Below are 25697 nucleotides of genomic sequence, written 5' to 3' on the forward strand. Positions count from 1 at the left end.
GCCAGAAGGCGGCCGTATAGCTTCTGTGCTGCTTACCGTGACTTCTCCAAGTAGAACTTGACTGTCTCCTCCAATCAGGGCAAACAAGTACATGCAGCTGTTTTGTGATGTGGACTGTTATCCTTTAGGGCCCTCTAGGGACTAAACTGCAATTGCCAAATTTTATTACAGCCAGAACAGAGATTAGAACTGAAAGGTTTTATTTGGCCTCATGGACAAACAAGTGGCTTCTGCCCAAAAATTAAGATCTGGATCTTTGTGGCCTCCCTTCTTCCTGTATAGTACTGGTCTTTCATAGAAGATCAAACCCAAGGATTTTCTTTTGTTTGTTGTGCTGACAGCTGGAATTGCATATGAGTGATGCAGATGCAAATGTGCCCTCATAATCAGAGCAGTTTCTAAAGCAGAAGTGTGATTTCTGCTGTGGAAAGGAAGTGACTTTGAATAAGATTAAGCATCTAAAATATTTAGCTGATAAACAGCTAAATGTTGAAGGAGCAGCACTGGCTGGTGATTAGGGCTGCTTGGCCCAGATACAGAGTAAGTGAGTGCTGCTTCAGACAAAGCATTGCCTTTTCCTCATCCCCTGCTTGAAAGGGGAGGAGTCTTGGAAAAGCTGGCTGGACAAGAGGCGAGCAGAAGGGTTATGCATTGAGGTTATGCTTGTCAAACAGCTGTAGTACCTCTGATCTCACTCAGCGCAAACCTTTCTCCTGGGAGCATAGCATCTCCCATGAAGATGGCACTCCTGCCATGGGAAACACATGGCTGCTGCTGTTAGAAGGGCTTAAGAAGGAATTTTACCAGGAGCAACAAGATTGTTCAAGGCCAGGTTAGGTTTCCTCCTGCCTCAAAATACTGTTAGGCAAAAAGTGTCATGTGAAGATCATACAACATAAGGACACTGGGTTCATCCAGGAGAAAAGAATGGACAAAGCCTGGTCCACAAGCTGACAGCCATGGTAGTGGGTGAGGGGAGCTGGGGTCATGGCCTCAGCCACATGAGCTGAGGAAGATCATCAGCTCTTTAAAAAGAGAGGGGAGAGAGGCCGCCTCCTCCTCAATGATCCCAGTGTGCCCATGTTCTGGTGTCTGGATATGTCTGGTGCTTGAGATGCACGTCTCAGTTTTAGCTTGTTTCTTCCATCCTGTATCAAGTGTCTGCTTCATCCTCACTCTGCGGCCAGAGCCAATTAATAGCAAATAGGACTGGTGAAGTCTCATGGCCTGTGCAGACTGATAGATGAAACCATCTGCTTAATGGAGACACCATAATGAAAGTATTAGCTTTTATGTATATAAATGCAGATGAAACTCTTTTATCATGTAAGTGAGAAAAGAGAGAGCACAGCAAGGACTGAATTTAAGTTGCTGTCTGGTTTCACAGCACAGGGAAACAAAGCTGAATTGGTGCAGAATCTCATGTGCTGCCACTGTCAGTGGAGGCAGAAATGTGGATGTGCTGGGAAAATAATATAAATATTAGAAATGGGATAACTTCCGTCTTCAAAATTACTTTATTATTAGGTATTTTAAGAGACTTTTAGGGGGAAACCAATCTGGTTGATTGAATTTTAAGCACAGTGCTGCTTGTGCAACTCCAAACCTGCAGGGGCATGACTTCTTTTTGTTTAGCTTTTATTCTGCTCTGTGAGGACAATAACTGCTCTTGTATTATGTGTGGAGTTTTAACAGTGTAAAAACACCCAGTAACAGCCCTTCAGTTTGAATAGCCCCTCTAAAACAGATCCTTCACCTTTAACAATGTGCATTGTGTAAAACCTGCCATGAGCCCAGGAGCAGGCTGCAGTCCCATTTTCTCTGCTCAGGCATAGCTCCTGCCTGCTGGCTGCCACCAACTCCCACCAGACCCCCCGGCAGCTGGGTGCCTAGGACTCCTGCCAGGCAATTGGGAACCGTGGGTCTGAATCACCTATAGGACAGGAAAGAGTTCAGCTCTGTGGTTTGCTGCCTTGGTAATGTGCTTGGCAGCAGAAGGAAATAGCCTGTAACTCATCACACCAACCAATCTTCAATTCAAGGTAGGGCGCCTTTTACTACGAAGTAGCATAGGATGCTACTTCATAATCAGGGTGACTACTTCTGTATAAATTTCTCCATCATGAATACCCTAAGCTTACTGGGTCAGTCCCATTATTCCTGTCCTACCCTTTCTCTATCTACACTGAAAGTTTTCTAACAGCGTGTTAATCATAGAGCTCTGAACTCTGTTGGCCCTATTCCCTCTGCTATAATATAGATAATAATTTCTAGGATGAAATATCTCTTTTTCTGAATATATTTAACATCTTTCAGAAGAGTCTAAAATAGAAACTCTGAGAACATTATCTTAGAGCACTTTTCAAGTTCATCTTACTTGCAGTCCATTTAAGTGAAGTGACAACTGAGGTGTGACATGAAGTAATTATACTGATTGTGTTGTATGTGCTCCACAGGAGCTAAATGATTTGCTGAAGATATTAATTTCAAAAGCCAGACAGCAAGAGATCAGCTGAGATGGAAGATCACTGCAAAGTGACCTCAGACCAGGGGAAAAGAAAAACAAGAGTTGGGGATGTGGCCCAGCACAGGAGTTCAGTGCTGTGTAGTCTAGCAGTGACCCGAAGTAGATGCATTTTGGCACCAAAGGTGGTCTCCATGTAACTGAATGCAGATGTCAACATTGTAGTTCAAAGTCATCACTGTAAATTCCCTTTATGATCTATGGAGAGAAGTGGAGAATAATTAATCCGGCTTATTTTTGGTAACCTACATTAGGAGATGATAAATCATGCCATAGATTCCCTGGTTTATAGAGAGTGTGGGCTGAATAGCTGGGCCATGGTGTCTGTAGTTCAGTGCTTCACCGTAAGGGACAGTGTTGGTGAAAGGCAGGTGCAACCTCAGACCAAGCTACCATCTACCTTATCCATACAAAGTCCTGGACTTGTCTATGGCCTGATCATTACGCCTGGGGCATTACACTTCATGACTAGGGGAATAGTAGCTAAGTAGCAGACTATCACTTAGAGATAACATATAATGAGATCAGGTTAATAAGGATTCTCTGAAATAATCTGTACCTTTACAAATAACAGACATAGCAAACTTCGTTTATTTGATCTCTGAACAATTTTCACAGTCGCAAGAAATTAATCAGAATGTAAAAGCTCTTTATCAAATGTTCACCGTTGAAATCAGTGCTGGATTTGTGTACTTGAACTGTTGCTCAGCCCTGAATAGATATATTAAAAGTAGTTTAATCCGATTGGTTTTAGCTTAGTTCTGCAGCCTAGCAGTGCAAGTAAAACTGCTTTCACTTAGGGATTGTCACTGCTTTGCTTGAATAAGTTCATTAGCAAGGCATAAAGTAACTGTGAGTCTGAGGGGCTTTGGGGCCCAGGGGCTAGATCTTCCTGAGAGAACAAAAATTGGAGGCAAGTAATAGCCAGTACTCAGTGTAATACAAAACACTAATGAAGAGGATGTCATGAAGCTTGACAGGGTAGCATATCCTTGAATCTAGATATCCATGCTCACAGAAAGAGGTAGGCAGTAGCAAGAGCATAATTCTGTGCTAACAGGGAGCTCAACACTCAATCTGTTCCACATGGCTTCGTCTGCCATTTGCCAGAAAAAAAATGACAAGCTACTTCAGTTTCACTGAAGTGATGACTTTTGACCAAGACACAATGTTTTGGCACATCCACACAAACCCAAGTCTGTAACCATCATGGTCATCGCTGCTACTGACTCATAGACTTCATGGACAAACACAGACAGTCACTGAACTGAAGGCCCTCAGCCTCTGAGCACGTCTAAGGATCCCTGGTCACTTATGGTTTTGATCACTAAAGCTCAGCCTGTACAGAAGAGGAGACTGGCTATACAGACTGCCTTAAGCTGACCATCTGGGCTAATACAGCCTTCTTTTGGAGGCAGTGGGCTGTTGAAAACAGGCCCTTTATCCCATCCACCACAGTGCTGTTATGCCTCCACTAACAACAGAGAGACAACTTGAACAAGAGGTTTAGTTTTCTGACAGCCAAAGTAAATGAAAGGGTCACCTTGCTCACTGATTATGATTGTATCTTTGCATGGCACTGTTAACTGCATCAGTACTCCAACCTCTGTAGCACAGGCATCATCCTCGGGTCTTCTGTGATGGTAAGAAGGGGTGCTAACCAATTTGTGGCCATCAGGAATCTTTTCTTTCTTTTATTTCCACACAGCTGGAAATAAGGCAAGACTTTGCAGTTCAGAGGGAAGGATACCTTTATTTCTAATATCTCTGTAGGAGAGTAGAAAGCAGTCCCTTGATTTCTCTATGGCCAAGCTCATCTGTTACTCCCTCGTCAAAATGGGAACAGCAATGCTTGGTCCTCTCCCAGTAGTGTTAAGGGGGTAAATACACCTCATCTGAAGACCTGATTATGTTCTGTATGATGGAGACCATGTATGAACTGCAGACAGACAGCTTTTCCGCTCTCTAAAAGCTGCAGTTTATCTCTTGCTGCTGCTTCAGCTTGGTTGGCCATGACATAAAGCACAACTAGACAGATTAGATGTATAGTAGCACTATTATGATATTTGAATTACAAAGACAGAAAACAAATCAAAAGAACAAGGAGAGAATTTAACATTTTTGATCAGCCTTTCTCCTTCACTTTCTTCCTATATAATTTAAACTGGAGCTGTTTTTCCATCCCCAAGAAGTGAAAATACATTTGCAAAACTAATAAATGAGAATCTATTTGCAAAGATATTTATTTATGCGCCTGGCACTTGAGGGTGTTTAGAGGGTAATCTCAAACTGTGAGCTCTGCACTGTGTAAATTTAGAAGCTATTTTTTCTAAATGTCAAGTATTTATTACATGAAAAAAACATTTGGAGTGTGGAGCAGGTCCCTAATGATATACAGTGCATTTGGGGAAGGACTTCTTGGATGAACAGAAGTAATATTTGAGAGATGAAAAGCAAATCATGTGTTTGAAATTGCTTTGTGTACACAGAAAGGAAGCTGAACAAAGGTAGAAGGCCAGCCCGGTATTTTGCTTTGTCTCATGCATAAAATAGTGGTTTTCCAAGCCTATACCAATCTCTTTTCTGAGTCCTGTGGCACTTCTACCTCCTCTGCTTAAATGCTGCTGTCTCCCTTTCGCCCCCTTAACAGCTCCAGCAGGCTCTGTTCAGACCGCAGGCAAATAAACCCTGCAGAATTTATTCATGTAGGATTTTACCCACATGATACCTTACCTTAACGTCAATGTATCTCGAAGTGTGGAGTAGTGAAGTGCAACTCTCCAACTGGAGACTGATGATATGGAATACAAAGGACTTTATCTATTGTGAGAAGCCTGTGATGCCTGTTGTTTTGCTTGGAAATACCAGCCAGCCTGGAAGGCTGCAGCACAATGAGAACCATCACAAGCAAGGGATGCCTCACCTACTTGTTCTTCCTGATCAGAGCACACACCCCCTCTACATCAGGCACCTCCTTTTCCATGGAGGTCAAAGTTTGTGGATAGACACCCTGTGTTTTATTAGTCCATCTAATAAAGTTGGGGGAAACTCGAAAGGCTTTCATCTGAAAGCTGCTCTCATGTCCGAAATAGACGCCATGAGCTTCAAGCAATTGCTCTGAGTTTGATTAGGTACGTAGGAGCTTCACTACCTAAAGGAAAGAGTGACTAGATAATTTACGGGTTAAAGGAGAGAAATGCTAAGACCATTTCTTGCAAAGGACAGAGAGAGACAAGTACTTTACAGCCTGTGTGGAATGTGAAGAGGTTAGTGGTGAGAACGATGTAGCAATTGCATGTACTGAATTCAAGCTAGGAAGGAAAAAAAAACAACCTGAAAGTCCATTTCAAACATGCAGAACTTCAAAAGGGAGCTTCAAATGTGAGCAGCAATAAAGAAAGATAGAAAAAAAGAAAGTAGAAACTAAAAGATTGAAAATGCTGGTAAGGCCAAAAAGACTTATCTTAAAAGATACCGTGTCTGACAGCTGCCGACTGGCTTGTGGAAAGCATCTTACAAAGAAAAAGAGAAAAACCCTCACAAAAATCTCAGCCTAATTAAAAAAGACAGTGAAGGGAACTTTTAGAACTTGACAAAAGTCATTTCCAAATGGGAAAACCAGGAAAATCTGGCAAGTGAAATGTAGATCTCCAGTGAGATGGGTCAAATACCAGTTCAATGCAAGCTGCTAACAGAAACCACTTTCAGACACATCCAAACCACGATGTCTTCCAGAAATTCAGTCAAGTGAGACAGTCAAGAGGTAGAATTACACAGCAAAGGCTATAGGAAAAGTACTTGCTTGAACACATCTCGTTAAGAACAAAGTGATAGAGCCTGCTGTGACAGATGAAGAACAATCTCAAACCGACGAGATTTTGAAGCAAACCAGTACAATTGACCAGTGAGAAGACAGGATGACAATCATCAAGTGGCTCTGGAGTAACTCAGCATGAAACTGCTAACTTGTTACTTGAAATATGGCTGTTGTCAGAGGAACAGCCAATAGCCATTATAACTTTCTTCTTTAAGAGAGGCTCCAGGGTGATGCTGAAATCTATAGAGAAATAAATCTGTAAGAAAAAAGGCTTTATCAGGAGGAACTGTAAGAGCAGCTGTGCTGGGCAGGATTCCACAAGCATTTTTCCCCAAGGAAGTCATGCCTCATGAATCTGGCAAAAAGATCTATAGCATTTCACAAGCTTTGTGGGTAAAGGTGATGCAGGTGGAGGATTTTGTCAAAGGCTTTTTCAAAAGTGATAACTGAAGGTTCCTAAGAAGTACAAAGGGCAGGTTCTCCCGATTTTAAGCTAGGAAGTAGAAGATGGCTGAAAAAGACAAGAGTCTTCACTGTGGAAGGAAGCTGGCACTGGGCTCGCACACATATTTGCACTTTGGACTTTACTCTTCAATATAATCCCCAGTGACCTAGCAAAGGATGACAAAAGTTTTCAGTTGGTACAAAATTAGTAATGGCAATCAGTATTAATGCAAAGCTCAAAGTTGCAGAAGGATACCACAGTTCTGGATGACTGGGCAATCAAACAGTGGATAAAAAATTTATGTCAATGATGATGGAAAAGGGGGGGGGGGGGGGATGAAAACATCAGCCCAGTGATCAAAAAAGTAGATGGGATATTTTTACCTACTTTGAAGGTAACAGAGCACAAAATAGAAGTCCCCATTATGTCACTCTGTGCTGCTCCAAAGCGCGTCTTGAAAACTGCCTGTGTTTTAGTCATCTTGTTTTAAACAGATTACAGCAGAACTAAAATGAGGGGAAGACTGATGTGGATTATTAAGATTTTAGGATTACAGGATAAGGTAGATTTTCTGCAGGATGTGATCCTGTGGTCCTTCCTTTCTGCTCAGTCACAACGAGAACCCTTTGCAGTGCTCTGTCCACTTCTGGGCTCCCCAGTAGAAGAGAGATGGATGCACTGGTGCAAGTCCAGACAAAGGCCACAAAGACAATGAAGGGCTTGGAACACCTGACGTACAAGTAGAGGCTGAGAGAGCTGGGACTTTTCAGCCTGCAGAAAAGAAGGCTCAAGAGGTTTGCATCAACGTGTATAAACACCTGACGGAGGGAGTACAGAAGACAAAGCCAGGCCCTCCTCAGTGGTATCCAGTAACAGGACTAGAGGTAATGGACAGGAACTGAAATGTAAGAAATTCTGTTTCAATGTAAGAAGCAACTTTTTCACTTTGAGAGTAACAGAACATGAGCATAAGATTTGGTCAGGATAGAGGCATATCCCACTGCTGCAAGAATTCACCACTTCAGACCCCTCCTAGATCACAGTCCAATGTTTTTAGCTAAAGCAGCAGGGAAAGAGACTTGTGCTGTGTTTCGCAGGAGCGGTACAGGCATGCACTTCTACAGCCACCTAGCTGCAGGGCACTACGGTCTGATGGGAAAAGGTGGAAGCAGGGCACTACGGTCTGATGGGAAAAGGTGGGAGCAGCAAACCTGTCACACTCCAGCAAGCAACACTGGAGAAGGGCTGTCAGAGCAGAAATTATGTTTGCAATTACCATCCTCAATTTGCAAAATAAGCTTTAAAACTACAAAATTAGTATTAGAGTAGGTGGGTACAGTAGGTGAATTAGTTTACAGTAGGTGGTAGCCAGGGTGCTTTTACAGTCTTTCAATACTAGTTAGGGATGGGTATGGAAACTTTGTCAGCATGTGGAGCACTACAGCCAGCAAAACCATCCTGTATTACTCATTTTGACATATAATATAATAAAGCTGGTTATATAAAAGGGCAGGGCTTTTCTAGCCCGTACATTTCTTGGACATCCATAAAATCTATAGAGTGTCTTGTTGGGCTTAAAATCTTGCTCCTCATTTGGAAAAGATGGACTTTGAACCTGGGTCCTTCCAGGCCCTCGTACATAGCCTCAACCCAGCTGCCAGGTACAGAGACATGCACCCATCTGAACTGCTGCTAAATTCTTTTACTGGAGAGTGGGGTAGAGTTAACCATCTTTACAGCAGCTCCTACAGTGCCATGTTTTGGATTTGTCACGAAAACGGTATTGGTGGCACACTGATGTTTTGGCTGTTGCTGAGGGGTGCTTGCACAGCATCAAGGCTTTCTCTTTGTGTCCCACTCTGCCCTCTCAATGAGTAGGCTGGGGATGGGACACAGCTGAGACAGCTGACCTGACCCAGCCAAAGGGATGTCGCACACCATGCAACATCACGTTCAATCAGCTCAGTCATCAGGGATAAAGTCTGAGGTAAAGGAATAAGAAGGAAGGGTACTGGCTTCCAAGGTGGGCATCGTTCGCACACCAGCTGGGCATGTGTCTGACTGTGGCGGGTGGTGTGTGATTGCCTTGTTTTCTCCTGGGGTTCCCTTCTCTTTCTTCACCCATTAATCTGTCTCTATCTCCAGCCACAAACTTTCTCACTTTGTTTTTCCTGTTTTCTCCCCCATGCCACTGGTGGTGATGGGGGTGAGCAAGCAGTTGTGTGGGTGCTTGGCTGCTGGCTGGTTCAACCCACCATACTTCTTCATCCCCAGCGTTTTTGTTCTCTGCCAAGCTGAAGCATCTTCATGGGCTTCAGAATCACAGTCAGTAGCAGAGAATAACTGCAGGGCTACTCCTGGGGAAAGCTGCATCACCTCCCTTTGCAGCCACACCATCCTGCATGGTACACTGCAGCCAAGGACCCACCGGAGAGGAGAAACGCTCCGCGCAGGCTGCCTGCCCTTGCAGTTGCTGTAAGCCACCGCAGGGAGACAGCTGCAATACGTCTCTGAAACAGGAACAGGCAGAAAACGCCAGGCTGAGGAGTTTGCATGGAAACTATTGCACACGGTTACACTGTGCAGAGAGCTGGCTGCTGTGGGCTTGCCCTATCTGAAGCAATGCGTTTGATACAGACTGCAGCACATAAACTGCTTTTACCTCTGGCCAGTACATGAGACTGGGCTGGGTTGTGAGGGGTCCTGTTGGCAAGAGCATCGCTGCCCTTATTGCAGCAGAAGGGAGCTGTTGAATGAAGGATGCTCTTGCGAGAGAAAGGTCCTGTGGTTAAGGTTGGAGAGGAGGTACTGGACTTCTTTCCTGCTTCCTGGTCAAGGCTGGGAATTTCACTTGAACTGTGCTTTGCACTGGTACCCATCAATGTCTGAGCTTAATTTTCCAGGAACTTGGTGTGAGATCCAGACTAGGAAAGTACCTGGACCTGAAATCAGTAAGTGCCTTAAAAGTGCTAACCAGCCTCACACCAGACCCCTAAGTTCAGCTTCCACTTGTGAGCCTGACCATTGCGCTCCATGGCCCCTTGTGTAAAACAGGGCTGATAATACCCCAGGGCTGCTGTGAAGAACCTTGAAGAACAGCAGAGGGTAGCCCAGAGGAAATTAAACATTCAGACTGTTTAAAACAGATAAATAAACTGTGGGAACACACAGGCAGGAGGGCTGAAAATGCTCTAGCAGTGAGCAGCAGTGATTCCTGAAGCGCTGTTGGGGATGTGCACTGAATGAGACAAGGCCCATGAACTTGCAGCTGAATTCTGTGGCATTATGCATGAGCACAAAGGGACCAAATGAAGACTGAAGATGCAATATTATTTTTTGCACTTCCCAATTCTGCATGCGTGGCTGCACTCAGACAAACATCTCTTAGAGCAGTTTCTTGTATGCAAATGACTTTAAATTTTCAATAATATCCAGGCTTCATTTCCCTTCCCTGTGGAAAGATTTGCAGTTAAAATCTCCAATACTTACCTGCTGCTAGGACACCAGTGGGATTCTCTATGCAGACACTCAGCTGCTCAACATCTCCAAATGTAGGAATTCATATGCGCTGGGCAGCTCCCATTCCACCACTGGCATAAGCAAGTCCTGGCCAGGAGCGGGTTAACCCCAGCAGAACACGATCTTCACAACCACATGGGTCCTTGGTGACTGCCACCATCAGGCCTATGACAGAGATGTCAGACACAAGTTTCTTCATGCTTTAAAGGTGACTGAGAGTCTACAGGATATGTTTTAATTGACTAATGGAGAACAGACCAGTCCCAAAGTAACTAGGAACCCACTTTTACACCTGCAAATAAGACTTTTAGCATGAGCCCTGTAAGTGCTCTGATCACAGGCAGCTGGCATGGTAGGATTGGCCCAGTCTCCATTTGGAGGTTTCACATTGGGCTGGGATAAGCATTTGCCTATAAGCAGTTTTCTGAAGGTCTTTGTTCCTTGAGTGTTTTCATGGCTTTGCATGAAGCACTCAGACACCTGACAGTGTGTGGGGCAGCACCCTGCTGCATGCAGCACAGCAATGCCACCATCCTTCCACTACTGCTGATGGACAGCTTTCCACCATACTGCCATCAGGCCTCATCTGGAGTGTCCCGATCTCTTTAAACCTCACATGTAAACTGAGTTTTCAGAACCTCAGAGCAGTCTTGCAGCTATTTCCTCAACTTAAGGGAAGGGAAGAAGGAAGAAACAGAAGGGAGAGAAGAAAGACAGTGGAAGGAGGGAAAAGTACACTTGCTGTACACTGAAGCAGTCAAACTGAATGGCAGAAGAAATGCATTAGCCACATGTTCCCAGGGGCTTGGAACATGGGGTCTCTGCTAACAGTTTCCATCTTTTGCAGGATTATTAAAAAGAAAAGGAAAGGAAAGCAAGCTTCTGGCTCCATAAAGCAAAATAAACTAAATATGAGGACTCAATTATCTGGAGGATTAATAATATTTACTGTGAGTACAGCTCACACATTTGGTGGTAGTTGCTATGTAAGCTCACGGGAGCAGCTTCACGGTGCTCACTGGAGGGTAGAACAAGTGCTCAGCCACTCTGAGGGCTGCCCCATGGTACAGCAGTTCTGAGGCCAGCTGCTGGCTCAGCACTAAGCAGTTTTCAGTGATTTTATTTGAGCACAAGGCTGCTGTGCCTAGGTCAACCAGTGAGAAGTTGTCACAGTCACCATCTGCTCTCCTTTCCACCACGAGGGTACTGTGACAGTCGCACAGAGCACAGGCTTTGGAGGTTTCTTGCAGTCTTCCTATCCCCTTGGCAACTAGGTTTTATTTTTATTTATTTTTATTTATCCTTGTATTTACTCCCAGCAATGAAAGCTCTGCCACATGCTTCTCTCTGCTCTGGGTAACCCCAAATACAGAAGATCCAGAAATAACTCCTTTGCTGCACTGTCAGCGCTTGATACATACAGTCAGTTCTTTCATCTACTGGGTGAAGCAATCAAAGGCAACAGAAAGCCGTGAGCCAAATAGCTGGCAGCAGAGGGAGAAGCAATACCTGAAAGACTGTCCCACTTGAGGTAACCTCCAGCAGTCAGTGTGCATTTCAGGCAGCACGCTGCGCCGTGGGTGTCTGCCCAGAGCCACGGACGGTCCCACTGCCCCCTGATCTGACTCTCCCTGCCCACCTGCTGCCAGGTGCCACCATCCAGGGCTCGCACACTGCTTCAGCTGCAAGAAATGGCACTTAGCACTGGCCCAACCTTTTCAGTGCCCAGATCCAGAAAAAGACTTCAGCAGTCTTCAATAGGTAGAACATCAGCACCTTATCTCACTCTTATCCTGAAGGGTACACACTTGAGCCTATTGTGTTTAAATTTAGCCATTGCACATGCCTAGAGCTGTCACTATCACAGAAAGCATCTCCTGTGCAAGCTTGCTTGTGCTTTTTTATCATTCCGCATGTCAATAGGTGGTAGAAAACCTGGTGTCTGTAACCTCCCCAGCAGGAAGGAGGCTGGGTTCACTCTCACTTTTTAACACGACTGTCTCACCACATTGTAGACCAGGTTGAATCTGCTCTGCTTTGCAGCAAGCAGTGCCTGAAGCTTGGGTCTGGGCACTCTCCTTGGAGTCGCTTCTGGCCTTTCTGTGTGAAAGAGTCACCAGAACAAACAGGACCAGTGCAGGACTTTTCTCTCAGGTGAGCACCTAAAGCACCAAGCTCAAGAAGCACGTATTCCAGCCAAACAGATTTGTATGCTTTGCTGAACATCAGCCCAAGTGCAGTGTAATGGGGAAGAGGAAACTTCCCTCTGACTTGCTGGGAGGTGGAAGTGAGAGGCTGAAGTCCTCTATAAACACTTACGAGAGACAAACAGGGTAAGAACAGCATCACCTCACCTTGTTTGAAAAGTGAAGTGCTTTTCTGCAGCAAAGAACAGCTTCAGCACTTCCCCCGGGAGAGTCAAAGATGAAAACTGCAGTCACGCCTAAGCCCCTGCATGCAGGCTGTGTGACACCCATGTGTCTGAGCCGTAAGAGGGCTGCAGCACACCGCACGCGTTCCTCACCTCCCTCTTCAGCATCCTCCCTGCAGATCTCCTCACCTCGTGCGGCAGACAACCGGGGCACAAAAAGTGGAGTCTACTGCCCCCTTACTCCAGTGCCTGTACTGCATCTGGCTGGTCGTACGCTGGAGTAAACGGAAGAGCTTCATAAGGATGAAAAATGCAGGGTTTTCATCCCCGTCAGATGAGGATAACAGTAATTTATCTATAAGACAAGCAAGTTTTTCTTACAGATCCGTTCTCGGGTGCATGTGACAATGTCTGTATATGGAACTATTACCATCACCTTGAACAAAGACCGAATGCAATTCACACTTGCCAAACAACTCCAGTTTGAACTTACTGCACAAAAACTGTGTCCAAGTGAAAGCTTACAAACAACAGGCTTTGCAGAAGAAGCAATGCAGAACAGAGTAGCAATTTTTGTGGGGTAAGAGCTGTGCTGAGGTTTTGACTATGTGTTGAGAAATACTTTACTCTGCAGAAGAAAGCTTCTAAGTGTCTAAGTGTTCAACCTTCCATTTCTGCCTGCTAGAAGACTATGGCAGGCCAAACAGGAGTTTTTAGTTCCCCCTTCTGCAGTTCGGCTGATGTTCAGTAGAAAACACAAAGCACAGTGGCTCCCCTGAAAAGGAGAACTCCACTTAAAGGGGTTTAAATCCTGGAATGAAGTCAGCAGCAAGGCAAGTTATTCTCTCTATACATTAATTTTCTCTACATCTAACCCTCACTTCAGCTGAAGACTTTGTTTAACTTCTGTAATACAGACAAGCCTTTGGGAACTAGTCTTTCCTGGAAAATGAAGTCAGCTGTTAACTTATGAAAGCTGCTTTTGCAGATAAGGGTTTGCGTGAACTATTTCACAGCCACTTAACTACTATGTCTTATAGAGCTGAGTCTTAAGGTATTTTGGGAATTCTTAGCTCTTAGTAACTAGATTAACTAGTATATGAAAGCAAGATTAATTTTTATTAGCTTGAAGTATCAGATTTTATTCAAGTGATAAGAAATATCATAATACATTATGCATCTGCCAGTTATAGTCCATTTTAGTTGGTTCCAAAACCTAAGCAGTAAATGAGTAAGACAGTTTATCTAGTTAAACTGAAAAAAACAGCAATCCACACAACCAGTACTAGATGTCAACCGTACAGTAATTCCAGCATTATGATGTTATGGCTTTCCAGAAAGTCATAAAGTTAACAAATTAGAACACATCAATAGCCATTTTCCAAAGATTTATTGAAGTAGCGACAGGTTGCTCATACTGTGCTGGAAAAAGCAGTTTTATTGAATTCAGATACTTAAAAACAGTATTGCAGCACAAGATATTGCTATTTGTAAACTAGACTCCATTGTAAACTCTAATCTTTCAGGGAGAGTCAGTTTGCAAGATCTAAGACCTATTTCCTAGCATAATAATCTTGCGCTCATGGAAAAACTGCAGAAAGGCACTTGAAAGCTGTTTCTTCCTTTAAGACATGGACTTTTTAAATCTTGCTGGTAAGAATTTCTCCTGCACTTATAAGTATGCATCTTCACTTCAGCTTTACTCCAAGTCATCATGATGCTGGGAAGTCTCATTAATAACCTGTTGATAAACAGAGACGCTTGCATTAAGTTTTAGTAGGAAGATTGTTGAGCTTTCTATAGATAGAATTCAAACATCTGGTACCACAGAAGTATGAACGAACGCGTATCAACTCTCACTTCTAGATGAGAAGTTCTAGTTGGCAAAGAGTGCGCACAAACCATTTAAGCTTTGACTTGGTATGAAAGCAGTTTCTTGTCCCAAACAAGTACCACTTTATCGCCACGTTTTCCTTGGGTGATGCGAGAAATCTTTTGAGAACTTGCTAACTCAGCTGAACTCAAGTACTCACTTCACAGGTTAACTATCAGCCACTTAAGGTTTCACTATCAGATGAATATTGCAATTGTTTCCACAAAAGCCATTTACTACATTTGTATGCTCAGTCATGCAGCTCAGACTGACAGATGCTGTTCTACTCAATACCTACTACCCTACAGAGGCTGCACTGACCAGTAAACAAATTTAAAGAGTATTTTAAGGTAAAATCAGCTGTGATAGAAATAAAGTTGCCACCAACCTGTCCATCTCTAGTTTCGACAGTCTTAATTAGAAGTGTCCTCTTTGAGTGAGTGTCAACCATTGGCTGAGACTCAATGTTAGTTTCTGCAGAACAGAATGCATTATTAGTCATAGTCTAGATGAAGTCCTTCCTCAAAAAAAGATGAGGAGTAACAGATTTTAGTGTCTACTTTCAGAATCCTAATTTATATATGAAGAAGTCTCCTGCTCTGAATAATAAGCTAACCTTCTCCATCTTCTGTCTGCTCCCCTTAAAGCACTTTCAGCAGGCATCTAAACCAATCACCCACTGTGCACTGATATTTAAAAATATCTGTGCCCAGGAACAAAGTTGCTCCACCCACCCAAGCTTAAGTAATGGAAAATAATGTAGTTATATCTAAGAAACATACACAATTGCACTTATACAAGTTCAAATACTAAAGGAAATTGTCCAGGGCTCTTTTGCTAATGATAAAACAGCTTACCTCTCAGGTTCAAAGAGGCAAAGGTTGGAATAGGCATGTTAATCCTGAAGGAAAAAAAAAGAAACGGATACAGTCAGACATGGTGTGTCTAGTCAGACACTAGAGCATCTTCAAGTAACTGCTATTTAGAAAACTGTCTGCATGTGATGTTTACCTGCTCTCTTCACCCTCCAGCAGTTTTCTGTAGGTGGCAATCTCGATATCAAGAGCCATCTTTACATTCAGCAGGTCCTGGTACTCGCGGAGATGGCGAGCCATTTCTTCCTTCATGTTCTGAATCTCATCCTGCAGACGGCCAATAGTGTCTTGGTAGTTAGCAGCTTCGACAGCAAAATTCTCCTCCATTTCATGCATTTGGCGCTCCAGGGATTCATTCTAGAAGAGATAACAAAGTCAAGCCCTGCTGCGGCTCAGCCACTCTTCCCCACCCTCAAGACCTTTAAATTCTCTTTTTTTAAAAGCAGTTATGTTAGTATTCTTTCTGAAAATGCCCAGACATGTCCCAAGTTTCTCATCGCCTTATCTTCCTCTTGCGAAGTCAAGGTGGGTTATTCTGCTACTTGATCTGAGGTGTGCCATGTATTTGTCCTACCAGGTGGCAAAGCAATCTCTTACAGTAAGCCCAACACATGCAGTACAATTCAGCATGCAGGCAGCCCTCAGTGAGGGGATTTGCAGGTTTACTACACACTTTCATCAATTTCAAGCTACCCTTTAAGGCATACAGGTTCTAGCAGCTGCAAGATTTGCACCTCCTTTCCACTGGTCCTCCAGCCTTCTTTATAGCTTCAGCTGTACCTGACACACAAGCCATAAGCACTTCAAGAAAGTGTTACATAAACAGTGAATATTGTAGCAGAAGAATGAACTTGTCACTTATACCTTAAGTAAGGCTAGTTGAGTGTATCAATCTAACCAGTGCACAGTAGGGCAAACTGAGCTCACAGCATCCTTTTGAAAAGTATTAATATGCAGCTGTATTGTATGGGCAATCAGCCGCACTCACATTTGTATCAACAATTAAGCTGCAGTGTTAAAGCTGCAAAGGGGAGAGTGTCCCAGGCACTCCTGTCTTCTACTTACGCTTCCCTTAAGGGCATCAACTTCGCAGGTGAGAGACTGAATCTGTCTGCGGTACTCATTAGCTTCTTGTTTGGCCTGGCGCAGGGCATCGTTGTTCCTATTAGCAGCTTCGGAGAGATCTGCAAACTGTGGAAATCCCCAGCTTGGTTAGCATAACCCTTCAACATAAATGGTGTAACAGGCTTTTTCTGAACACAGCATTTGAGGGCAACTGAAGCCTCAACACCCAAAACATTTAAATACTAGCATTACTCTTAAAATTCCTTTCTAATTGTTACATTAGAATTTCTCATCAAACCTTTCATATTTGTTTCCCTGCCCTGTATATTACCCATCTTTTCACCCATTAATTCACTCCTTTCTCCAGTATTTCATCCAATATAGGAAAGACTCTGAGTACAGATCCATGCTGTACACTCTATGCTGTACTTCTACAGGACAAAATGTTTTCAGCTGCACTCTTCCTAGACTAAAGAAGACTGTGCTACAGCTGTGTTCATGTCCAGTAGAGAGACAGAAGGAACACCAAGTTCCCTCTGAGCTACAGCAAAGCTCTTCTGTACAGTTAAGAGCGCCTGATGCATCTGAACAGATTTTACTTACTTTGGACTTGTACCACTCTTCAGCTTCCTGAAGATTCTTAGCAGCAACACTTTCATACTGTTGGCGAACGTCACGCAGGGCAGCAGTAAGATCAGGCTTAGAAACATCCATATCAATTTGGATGTGCTGTTCCTGGAGTTGGGCCTGCAGTTCTCGGATTTCCTTAGAGAGAAGCAGACACTCAGTGTTACTACATGACAGCATATGGAACGTACACAGATTGAGACTCTGGGCCAGAACTAGTGGACAGCTTACTTGCTCACTAGGCTGTCAGTACCTAATCACAGACCTTTTTATTCAGCTTACCTCATCATGAAGCTTCTTCAAGAAGACAATCTCCTCTTGCAGGGACTCAACTTTGCGCTCAAGGTCAAGACGTGCCAGAGAGGCATTGTCAACATCCTGACCAGAGAGAAGAACAATTAGCAATCTTACCAAACTAACGTAGAGAAGACTTTTACAGCAGGCTCAGCAGCATACAGACTGATGTTATACCTGAGCTTTTTGGCAAGACAATATGAAATAAAGAGCTGTGAAAAACCTTTTTTCTACCTCCTAGCCTCAGAGACCACTATGTGCACCTTTATTGTGATTTTGGGAACTATGCAGAATATGGAGTGTATTGCTGAGCATGATCAAGAACATACACTGAGAAAGAGCGAGTCTTGCAATTTGTAAAATTCCATTTTTTTCCAGTGGGGGCTTAAATTACAACCCATGCGCCTACATGCCTACCAGAGGGCTTGATTTCTTATGGACTCCTTGGTGATCAACTACAGAGTCCTTTGGGTCCACAGACTTATAAAGCTAGTGAGGCACACATAGGAACTGCAAGCATTTACTGTGGTTCCAAGTGGTTTGACAGATCTCCCTTGAGAAAAGGAAGGTATGACCATAAACGCAGAGAGAGTTAGTCATCACTGCCTACACCCTCTCTGCAGCTGCCAAAGACTCCACCTCTGGCTGGATGGAGATAGTCTTAATCAACAGTAAAAATTCATTTAAGGCTTAACAGAAAACATGTCATGAATATTACATGGAAGCTGCTTGAATTAGTTCAAAAACATAATTTAAGACTAAACATTGATTGGTAACTTCTTACATCTTAAACATGCAAGACAATTAGCTTGAAAAGGGGAAAACTGTTACTTTCATACTAGTTAAATACATGGCTTCCTGCTTACATTCACATGGTAATATATCAGGGTTTCACAGCTTACTTTAAAGCTATTTTGGACTGCCCAACACATAAGCATTCCTAATCAGCAGTTCTCACTTTTATGGCACTTTTGAAATAAGGAGTGTTTTCTCTGGACTCTTAGAAAGCCATTCCTTGTATCCCTCTTACTCTGGGGTAAGGTTCTTGCTCCAGAATAATTCTTCCACCTTCTTTACCCAGTAAAACACCCCAGAACTTCCCTATCGTTTTCAGTGTTACACCCACATTCGCATAGGCTCTTTTTTTCAATTCAGAGAATTCCTTCATTCATTTGTTCTCCTACTGGATATCATTTTGGTAGGAAATTATATGGCTGTGGCCCAACATGTACGCACAGACAACCAAACAGTTTCCAGTGGATTTTAAAGAAACCTACATCCTATCAATTTTTTTCAGGACAACTGAACAGATAAAGGATTTTTAGGAGCTTATAATAAATTGAAAGCATCTTAAAATGAAGACACTTCAGACTATATGGTGCGTATTTTACTATGTACCTTATCATTAAGTTAGGGAGTAAAGAATCAATGTATCTGTACTTCCCAGATGTACAGAGAAACACAAATTAATAAGCTACCTGTAACCTGAGCAAACCAAGTGTAAAGCATCCATACATGCAACTGGACAAAGCACTGACTTTATCCTAGGAGATTCTTTAATGCCAGCCACAGTTTGCAGGGTTGAGCATCCATGGTTACTTTAGAAAAACCTCACGTTAGCCAAGAGCAGACCTGTTAGTCTTGTCCCAGGTTCAGGACCTATTCCTTGCTGCCAGAGTAACTGGCAAAACTGCAGCAAACAACTTTCTCACCAACTGTGATGCTTATTTTGTCCCAAAGAGAAGATCTCACTGAGCCTTTAGCATCATTTTATGTAGTACAGCCCTCAGCATATGAATAAAATCATATCTTTGCTCAGGAGAATAAATTAAAATTCACAGTACATATGAGTTGTCAAAGCAAGCAGCTTTGAGAAATATAAAATTTAAGTTCAAACATTTGTCCACTTTCTTTTAGAATACTGAACTATACAACTGCTTCATCAAGGAAATTTGACGCTATACCAGAATAATAACGTACCTGCTAAAGTGTTCCAGATTAATGTATACAACTTTCCAGTGCAAGAATCAAGAATATAATTGTTTAATAAAGAGCAGTGCTTTTCTATATTTTTTTTTTTTTAAAAAACTGAGAGTTTGCAGGATGGAAAGTAAAGAATGTTTCAACTTCCGTGTCCTCTGAATTTAATTTCACTTGCAGGACAGTAATACTTATGCTGAAACAGATGTTAAGCCTATCCTTTCATTGTAAGGAAAAATTAAATATAGTGTTGTTCAAATCAAACACACCTGAATGCACCACTTATGTCATGAGTAGATTTAGTGTAGTGTTTCTACAATGATTTACAATTCTTATGCATAAGCTACACCTCAGGAGGTTAAGTGGATCCAGTTCTGATTGTACTGCGCACAGAGATTTGGTAGAGGCTCAGCTCCTGAATAATTTTTCCACAGCCCAGGGGGGAGCTGGATAATGAATGTGGAATATACGCAAAGCAAAGTTCACTTAAAATCCTAGAGTCTTCACAAAATTTAACTGATTGAAATTGAGGTAGACATGCCTTGAAGTACACCACTTAAGTAGGAAAGATCATTTAAAAGCCAGCCTTAACTCAAAGGACTTCAACCAAATTCAGCAAGGATTCAGAACAGAGTAGGTTCTTTAAAGCTTAAGTGCTTCTGCATGGGACATTCTATTGGCTTAGCAGTCGGAAAAAAAGAAGCTAAAGTTAAGGCAGCATCTTAAACTGTTTTGTTTCAAGCTTCTGTCCCCCCAGCACAGACTCTGAATTCCCAGACTCCAAACAGGAGTAGGTCTCCCGGTTTCCACATATTACCTCACCAAGACACCTGCTCTCCTTCAGAGACTATAAATATACTGTAGTCAAGAGCCTTAGCCAGGGAAACACAGACACTCAAGTAATGATCAAGTGATGATTTCCTGAATGGTGACACCACTAACGTCTAAGAAGACTTTTGGGATGAAGTCAGCCCATGTCCAGCTGTCTGGAGATAATGACAATCCCTTCCAGCCAGGAGGAATGCTACCAATACTGTTTCTCACCAGCAGTTCTTGGGAAAAGACCTTGTTTTGAGAAAGCACATTCCAAAATACCTCCTACTCCAAACAAGACTTAATCCAAGTTGAAAGCTGGTTTTGCATATGTGAAATCCTGAGCTTAACACTTTTTGAACACTGTTTGCACAGTTGGTTCTGGCTGTCACATAGGTTTTAGTTTATCCCGGTAACATCATAACATCGTGCAGAAGCGAAGCACTTAAGGCAACTTGTTTCTTATGTTAAGATCTTTTACAGAGAATGAATTCTGTGTTCTTAAGGGACATCCATAGGAGGCAGGCTTGCCTGCTGCGACCTCACCCCAAGGAACAAATTGTCTGCTGCTGCATGTCGGCAGGCAACACCCATATGAAAAAACTTAAATTTGGAACGGCTGTCCAGTCATGCACCAACCAAAGTGATTCATTAAAAGGGAGCTCTGGTTTATGTAAAAACTGGACCATACACATGATGGGCACTTTCGGCTACAAATACGCTCACACCATTACACATGTAGTAAGAATTCAGCCCACTGCACCCTCCCCTCCGACACAAAGGGATCTATTATTTCAATCTGCTGCCACCACACTTGCCATAATGCCTCTATCTGCATTCCACGGTGAATCCCATAGAAACCATTAATACCCTTCAGCCAAGCGAGCAGATGGCCCCCCTTTCATTTTTATTGGATCAGAAAGCGATTCCACATCGGAGCGCTTTTTGTAAAACAGGCTAGACTTGGATAAAGCAAGACAATAGTTTTCCTCCCCTCCCTGCAGACCGCAGCATCCCCCTAAAGAAAACAAGGAGGGCTTGCGTGAGAACCGACGGGATTCCTTTGTGCGAGGAAAGCCAACTCCTGCAGTCCCACCCTCCCGTCCCACCACCACCTCGGGCTCTCCTCCAGCTCCCGCCCCTCCTCCAGCCCCCTCGAACCTGTCTGAAGGACTGCAGGGTGTTCTCAGCTTCCTCCCTCTGAAGCATCTCCTCTTGCAACCTAGAAGGGGCGAGACAACGGTGAGGAGAGTGTGGGGGTCCCCCCAGCCCCCTCTAAGCCTCCCGCGCCTCCCCCCCCCCCCCCCCAGCCCGGCTCGGAATGGTCAGGGTCCCGCCCGGGAGGTGGTTCTGAGCCCTCCCCGCTCTTCCCTCACACACTCACTTCTCCCTCAGCCTCATGATGTCGTCGGCGAGGTTGTCCCGCTCCACCTCCACGCGTGCCTTGTCGTTGGTGAGCTGGTCCACCTGCCGCCGCAGCTCCCGCATCTCCTCCTCATACAGGTCGCCCAGGCGGGACGTGCCCTTGCCCTTGAGCTGCTCCAGCTCGGCCAGGAGGATCTTGTTCTGCTGCTCGAGGAAGCGCACCTTGTCGATGTAGTTGGCGAAGCGGTCATTGAGCTCCTGCAGCTCCACCTTCTCGTTGGTGCGGTTCGCCTTGAACTCCGTGTTGATGGCGTCGGCCAGGGAGAAGTCCACGGAGTCGTGGAGCCGCATGGGCGGCATGCTGCTCCGCAGCCGCACCGACGTCGTCTTGCTGGCGTACATGCCTCCGGGCGAGGCGGACACGTACCGGGCGGTGCTGGGTCGCAGCGAGCTGCCCAGCGAGTAGCGGGTGCTGGAGGTGATGTAGCGGGTGCCGGTGCTGGGGCGGGTGCCCCCGCCGAACATGCGGCGGTACGACGAGTTCTTAGTGCTGATGCTCATGGCGGCGGCGGTTCGGCTTTGTAATCCGGGACCGGAGCGGAGCTGCTGGGCGGCACGACGGGCGAAGAAGGGCGGCGGAGCTGCCCGGGGCCCCTTCTTATGGGGGACCAACGCCCGCAGCGGGGCCCGCCCCGCCGATGGCCGCCCGCCCGCCTTCCGCCGCCCGCCGCCAATCGCCGCCTCTCCCGCACCGCGCCTCGCCTCGCCTCGCCTCGCGGGGAGGGGGCGGCGGCCCCCGGGGCAAGGGGGGATGCGGGGGGGCCGCGGGCTGTTGCGGACACAAAGGCGGGCGGCGGAGCGGGAAGAGGTGGCAGCGCACCGCGGCTTCCCGGCGCGGCGGGACCCTAGGGCCGGCAGGTTTCATTCTCGGGGCTGCGGGACGTGGCCCGGAGGCGGGGCCGTAGGAGAGCCCCGGCAAGGCGAGGACGGGGTTTCAGCAGCGGGCGTTGAGCTCTCCCTTGCTTCTCGCTGTTCCCCCCCCCACCCAGAGTTAGCGCGGTGACTCCAGGGAGGGGCAGCAGACTTAATGTTGTGCCGCAGGACAGGCAAAATAAATAATCCAGGATGCATGCATCAAAAAAGTCCTCTTTAGGTATGATGTGTATATACATGTATCTTCTTGAGAACTTGTTTCTTTTCTTTCTTAGCTTTCTGAAAGAGTAAGATCAGGGAAGAGTGATGCTAACTATTCACAAAGGGCTGCCAAATGTCTGAAAAATAATGTCTCTGTGTCTTAAGCTTCCCCCACCACAGCAATCAGATTCCACTTCTGGGCTGAAAATACAACCCTTACAGCCTAAATGTGTAGCTGGGGGAGCATTTACACAACTAAGGGTTAATTCTGCCATCATTGTAACAACGATCCCAGCAATAACTGATTTTAGGTTGTTTTTTTTTAGTGTGGACAAAACATTATTGAAATAGCTGCCATTAGGATCTTCTGGATGCAGTCCTTCTAATAACTGGGATAGTGGCAGACTTAACAGAGGCTTGTCTCCACACTGTTGTATCCAACAGACTTTTATCTCTTGTACCCAATAGATAAAATGATAATTATTAATTAGACATGATCTGCAAATATTCTATGCGTATAGCATAAATGGCCACACAAAAATCCCAGTGTTTCAAGAGCAATTTTACTGTCAAGATGGGGCTACCAGTGGTAGAGGTGAATGATGTACATGGCAATGGCATAAAATTTAACAGAAAAAAACCTTATGACTAAGTAGCAGCAGACTGTTTTCAGTTGGGATGCTGAAGTTATTTAAAGGAGATGACAGAATCCCTGTCATTTAGATAATTTAGAACTTGAGTGGCCAAAGCATAACTCATAGAATCATAGGCTCATACGATAGCTAGGGTTACAATGGACCTTAAGATAATCTGGTTCCAACTCCCTTGCCATGGGCAGGGATGCCTTACACTAGACCATGTTGCCCAGAGCTCTGTCCAACCTGGCCTTGAACACTGCCAGGAACAGAGCATTTACCACTTCACCACCCTCACAGTCAACTTTTTCCTTATATCCAACCTGAACTTCCCCTGTTTTAGTTTAAAACCATTTCCCCTTGTCCTACTGCTACAGTCTCTGCTGAAGAGTCCCTCTCCAACATCCTTGTAGATGCCCTTCAGATACTGGAAGGTTGCTGTGAGGTCTTCACACTTTGTTGAACTTCATGAGGTTGGCATTGGCCCGCCTCAGAAGTGTGTCAGGATCCCTCTGGATGGCATTCCTTCCCTCCAGCGTATCAATTGAACCACACAGCTTGGTGTCATCGGCAAACTTGCTGAGGGTGCACTCAATCCCACTGTCCTTGTTGCCAACAAAGACGTTGAACCGGATCGGTCCCAACACCGACCCCTGAGGGCCACCACTTGTTACCAGTCCCCATTTTGGACATTGAGCCATTGACCATGACTCTTTGCGTGTGGCCATCCAGCCAGTTCTTTATCCACCAAGTGGTCCATCCTTCAAATTTATGTGTCTCCAGTTTAGAGACAAGGATGTCATGCAGGACAATATCGAACACTTTGCACAAGTGCAGGTAGACGACATCAACTGCTTTGCCCCATGCATCAGTTCTGTTGTGCTGTCTGACCCTCTCCTAGCTCTTTATTTAAGCCATCAAGTTCGAGCTGTAAGCTTTTGTGAGCCCTGGCAGAAAAGTACACACTCCTACGAGCAGGCAAAAAAGTAAACCACTGCATAACCAACAACCTCACAGAGTAAAGATATTTTACTCAGAAGTACTGATAGTTGTAGTAGATTGTTGTTTTTTTAAAAGGTGTGCTGTATCCAATCTTTTTTTCCTAATGGAGCACAACTCACACTCCACATAACCTTTAATGGTACACACATGCAACAATCAGCCTTCATTCAAAAATTGCTTTGCCCCTAAAATACAAGGAGGTGTTTGTTTTAGCAAATAAATATGACACCACACCCCCATGTTTTAAATGTAGTTTCCATATGTTTATGTCACCACTGCCATATGTACTCTTGGCCACCTGCCTCATTGCTGTTTCTTACTACGAAATTTTTCTAGAAATGTTAAGATATTGTCAGCTGTCAGGACTACAATAAACCTTTAAGTGCCTTTTGCTGGTTGGCACTTACGCAGATGCATAAATGGAGAAAGCTCTAAGTTTCTTGTAAGGCTCTAATAAATTCAACACACATTTGCATCCCAAACCCCAAAGGGGAACAAAAACTGGTCTCTTCAAATGCAAAAAGATCTCCACAGTGCTTGTCAGGAAAGACTCTATCTCAGTGCTATAGGACTCTCAGAGACTGTGGCTGGTCAGGATCTTGACCATGTCTTTCACAAGGGAGACAGCATCACTAAACACCATGTTGGGATTATTCATCAACTGTTATGTGTCACTTGTGGTTTTTTATTGTGATGCCTTCATTTGCAATTCCAGTATGTAGTCAGTCAGCTGCCTGGTCAGCTTGCAGTGTCACACCTCTAACAGAGGTAGCTCAGAGGTAAGCCAATGGCACTCTTAAAAAAAAAGAAATAGGTATTTTTATTGTGAGCCTTTCAGCTCACACTGCAAAATTGATCTTGGCATTTTTTGGCTTTTCTTTACCACAGAATTGATGCATTGGTTCACTGCCAAGAATGACATATGGAATCAAGCCCTAGAAGTGTAGCAAAAAAACTAGGTTGTTGTGTAACTTTCATTAAAAGGAAAAATATGTGTGCACAGGGAGAGGGTATGGGTGCCTGAATGGCTTTATACTGAGAATCTGTTACACTAAAAATGAAAAGGTCCTTATGACAGTCAGATTTTCTTGCACAAATACCTGTTGGTCTGAAAACATCCATGAAAAAAACTATCATTCTTTTTTTTTTTTTTTGAGCTGCCATTTCATTTAAACAGTAAGAAACTAGAGAAATTTAGTCCAAATATTGAATGTGCTTTCCACTGACTATAGACCTTGACTAAGCAGATGTGAGTGCTTTCATTAATCAGATTTATGCACTTTTAGTAAAGTTTCTGCTTCCAGGAGGTGTCAAATGACCCATAAATATTAAATACCCATGAAAAACATTCTGTGATG

At 44.3% G+C, this 25697-nt stretch overlaps 1 protein-coding gene and 1 long non-coding RNA gene across 2 annotated transcripts; both read right to left on the reverse strand.

Moving 5' to 3' along the window:
• Window positions 1-3093: 3093 nt before the first annotated feature.
• On the reverse strand, window positions 3094-9080 carry LOC133276956 (uncharacterized). Its single transcript, XR_009746060.1, has 2 exons — window positions 9042-9080; window positions 3094-4232 (listed from the first exon to the last, which is right to left on the reverse strand). It is a non-coding gene; the product is annotated as an uncharacterized LOC133276956 (long non-coding RNA).
• Window positions 9081-13776: 4696 nt separating this feature from the next.
• Window positions 13777-22219, reverse strand: VIM (vimentin). The gene is made up of 9 exons (XM_061468347.1): window positions 21588-22219; window positions 21365-21425; window positions 17399-17494; window positions 17093-17254; window positions 16490-16615; window positions 15561-15781; window positions 15407-15450; window positions 14938-15023; window positions 13777-14417 (listed from the first exon to the last, which is right to left on the reverse strand). Exons 1-9 carry the CDS (start codon window positions 22127-22129, stop codon window positions 14376-14378), a joined length of 1380 nt encoding a protein of 459 aa, XP_061324331.1. The 5' UTR covers window positions 22130-22219; the 3' UTR covers window positions 13777-14375.
• Between the last annotated feature and the right edge of the window lie 3478 nt (window positions 22220-25697).

The sequence above is a fragment of the Pezoporus flaviventris genome, unplaced genomic scaffold (assembly GCF_033815535.1).
Source record: "Pezoporus flaviventris isolate CSIRO_AGI_PZ_B2104156 unplaced genomic scaffold, CSIRO_AGI_Pfla_v1 ptg000047l, whole genome shotgun sequence".
NCBI classification, from domain to species: domain Eukaryota; kingdom Metazoa; phylum Chordata; class Aves; order Psittaciformes; family Psittacidae; genus Pezoporus; species Pezoporus flaviventris.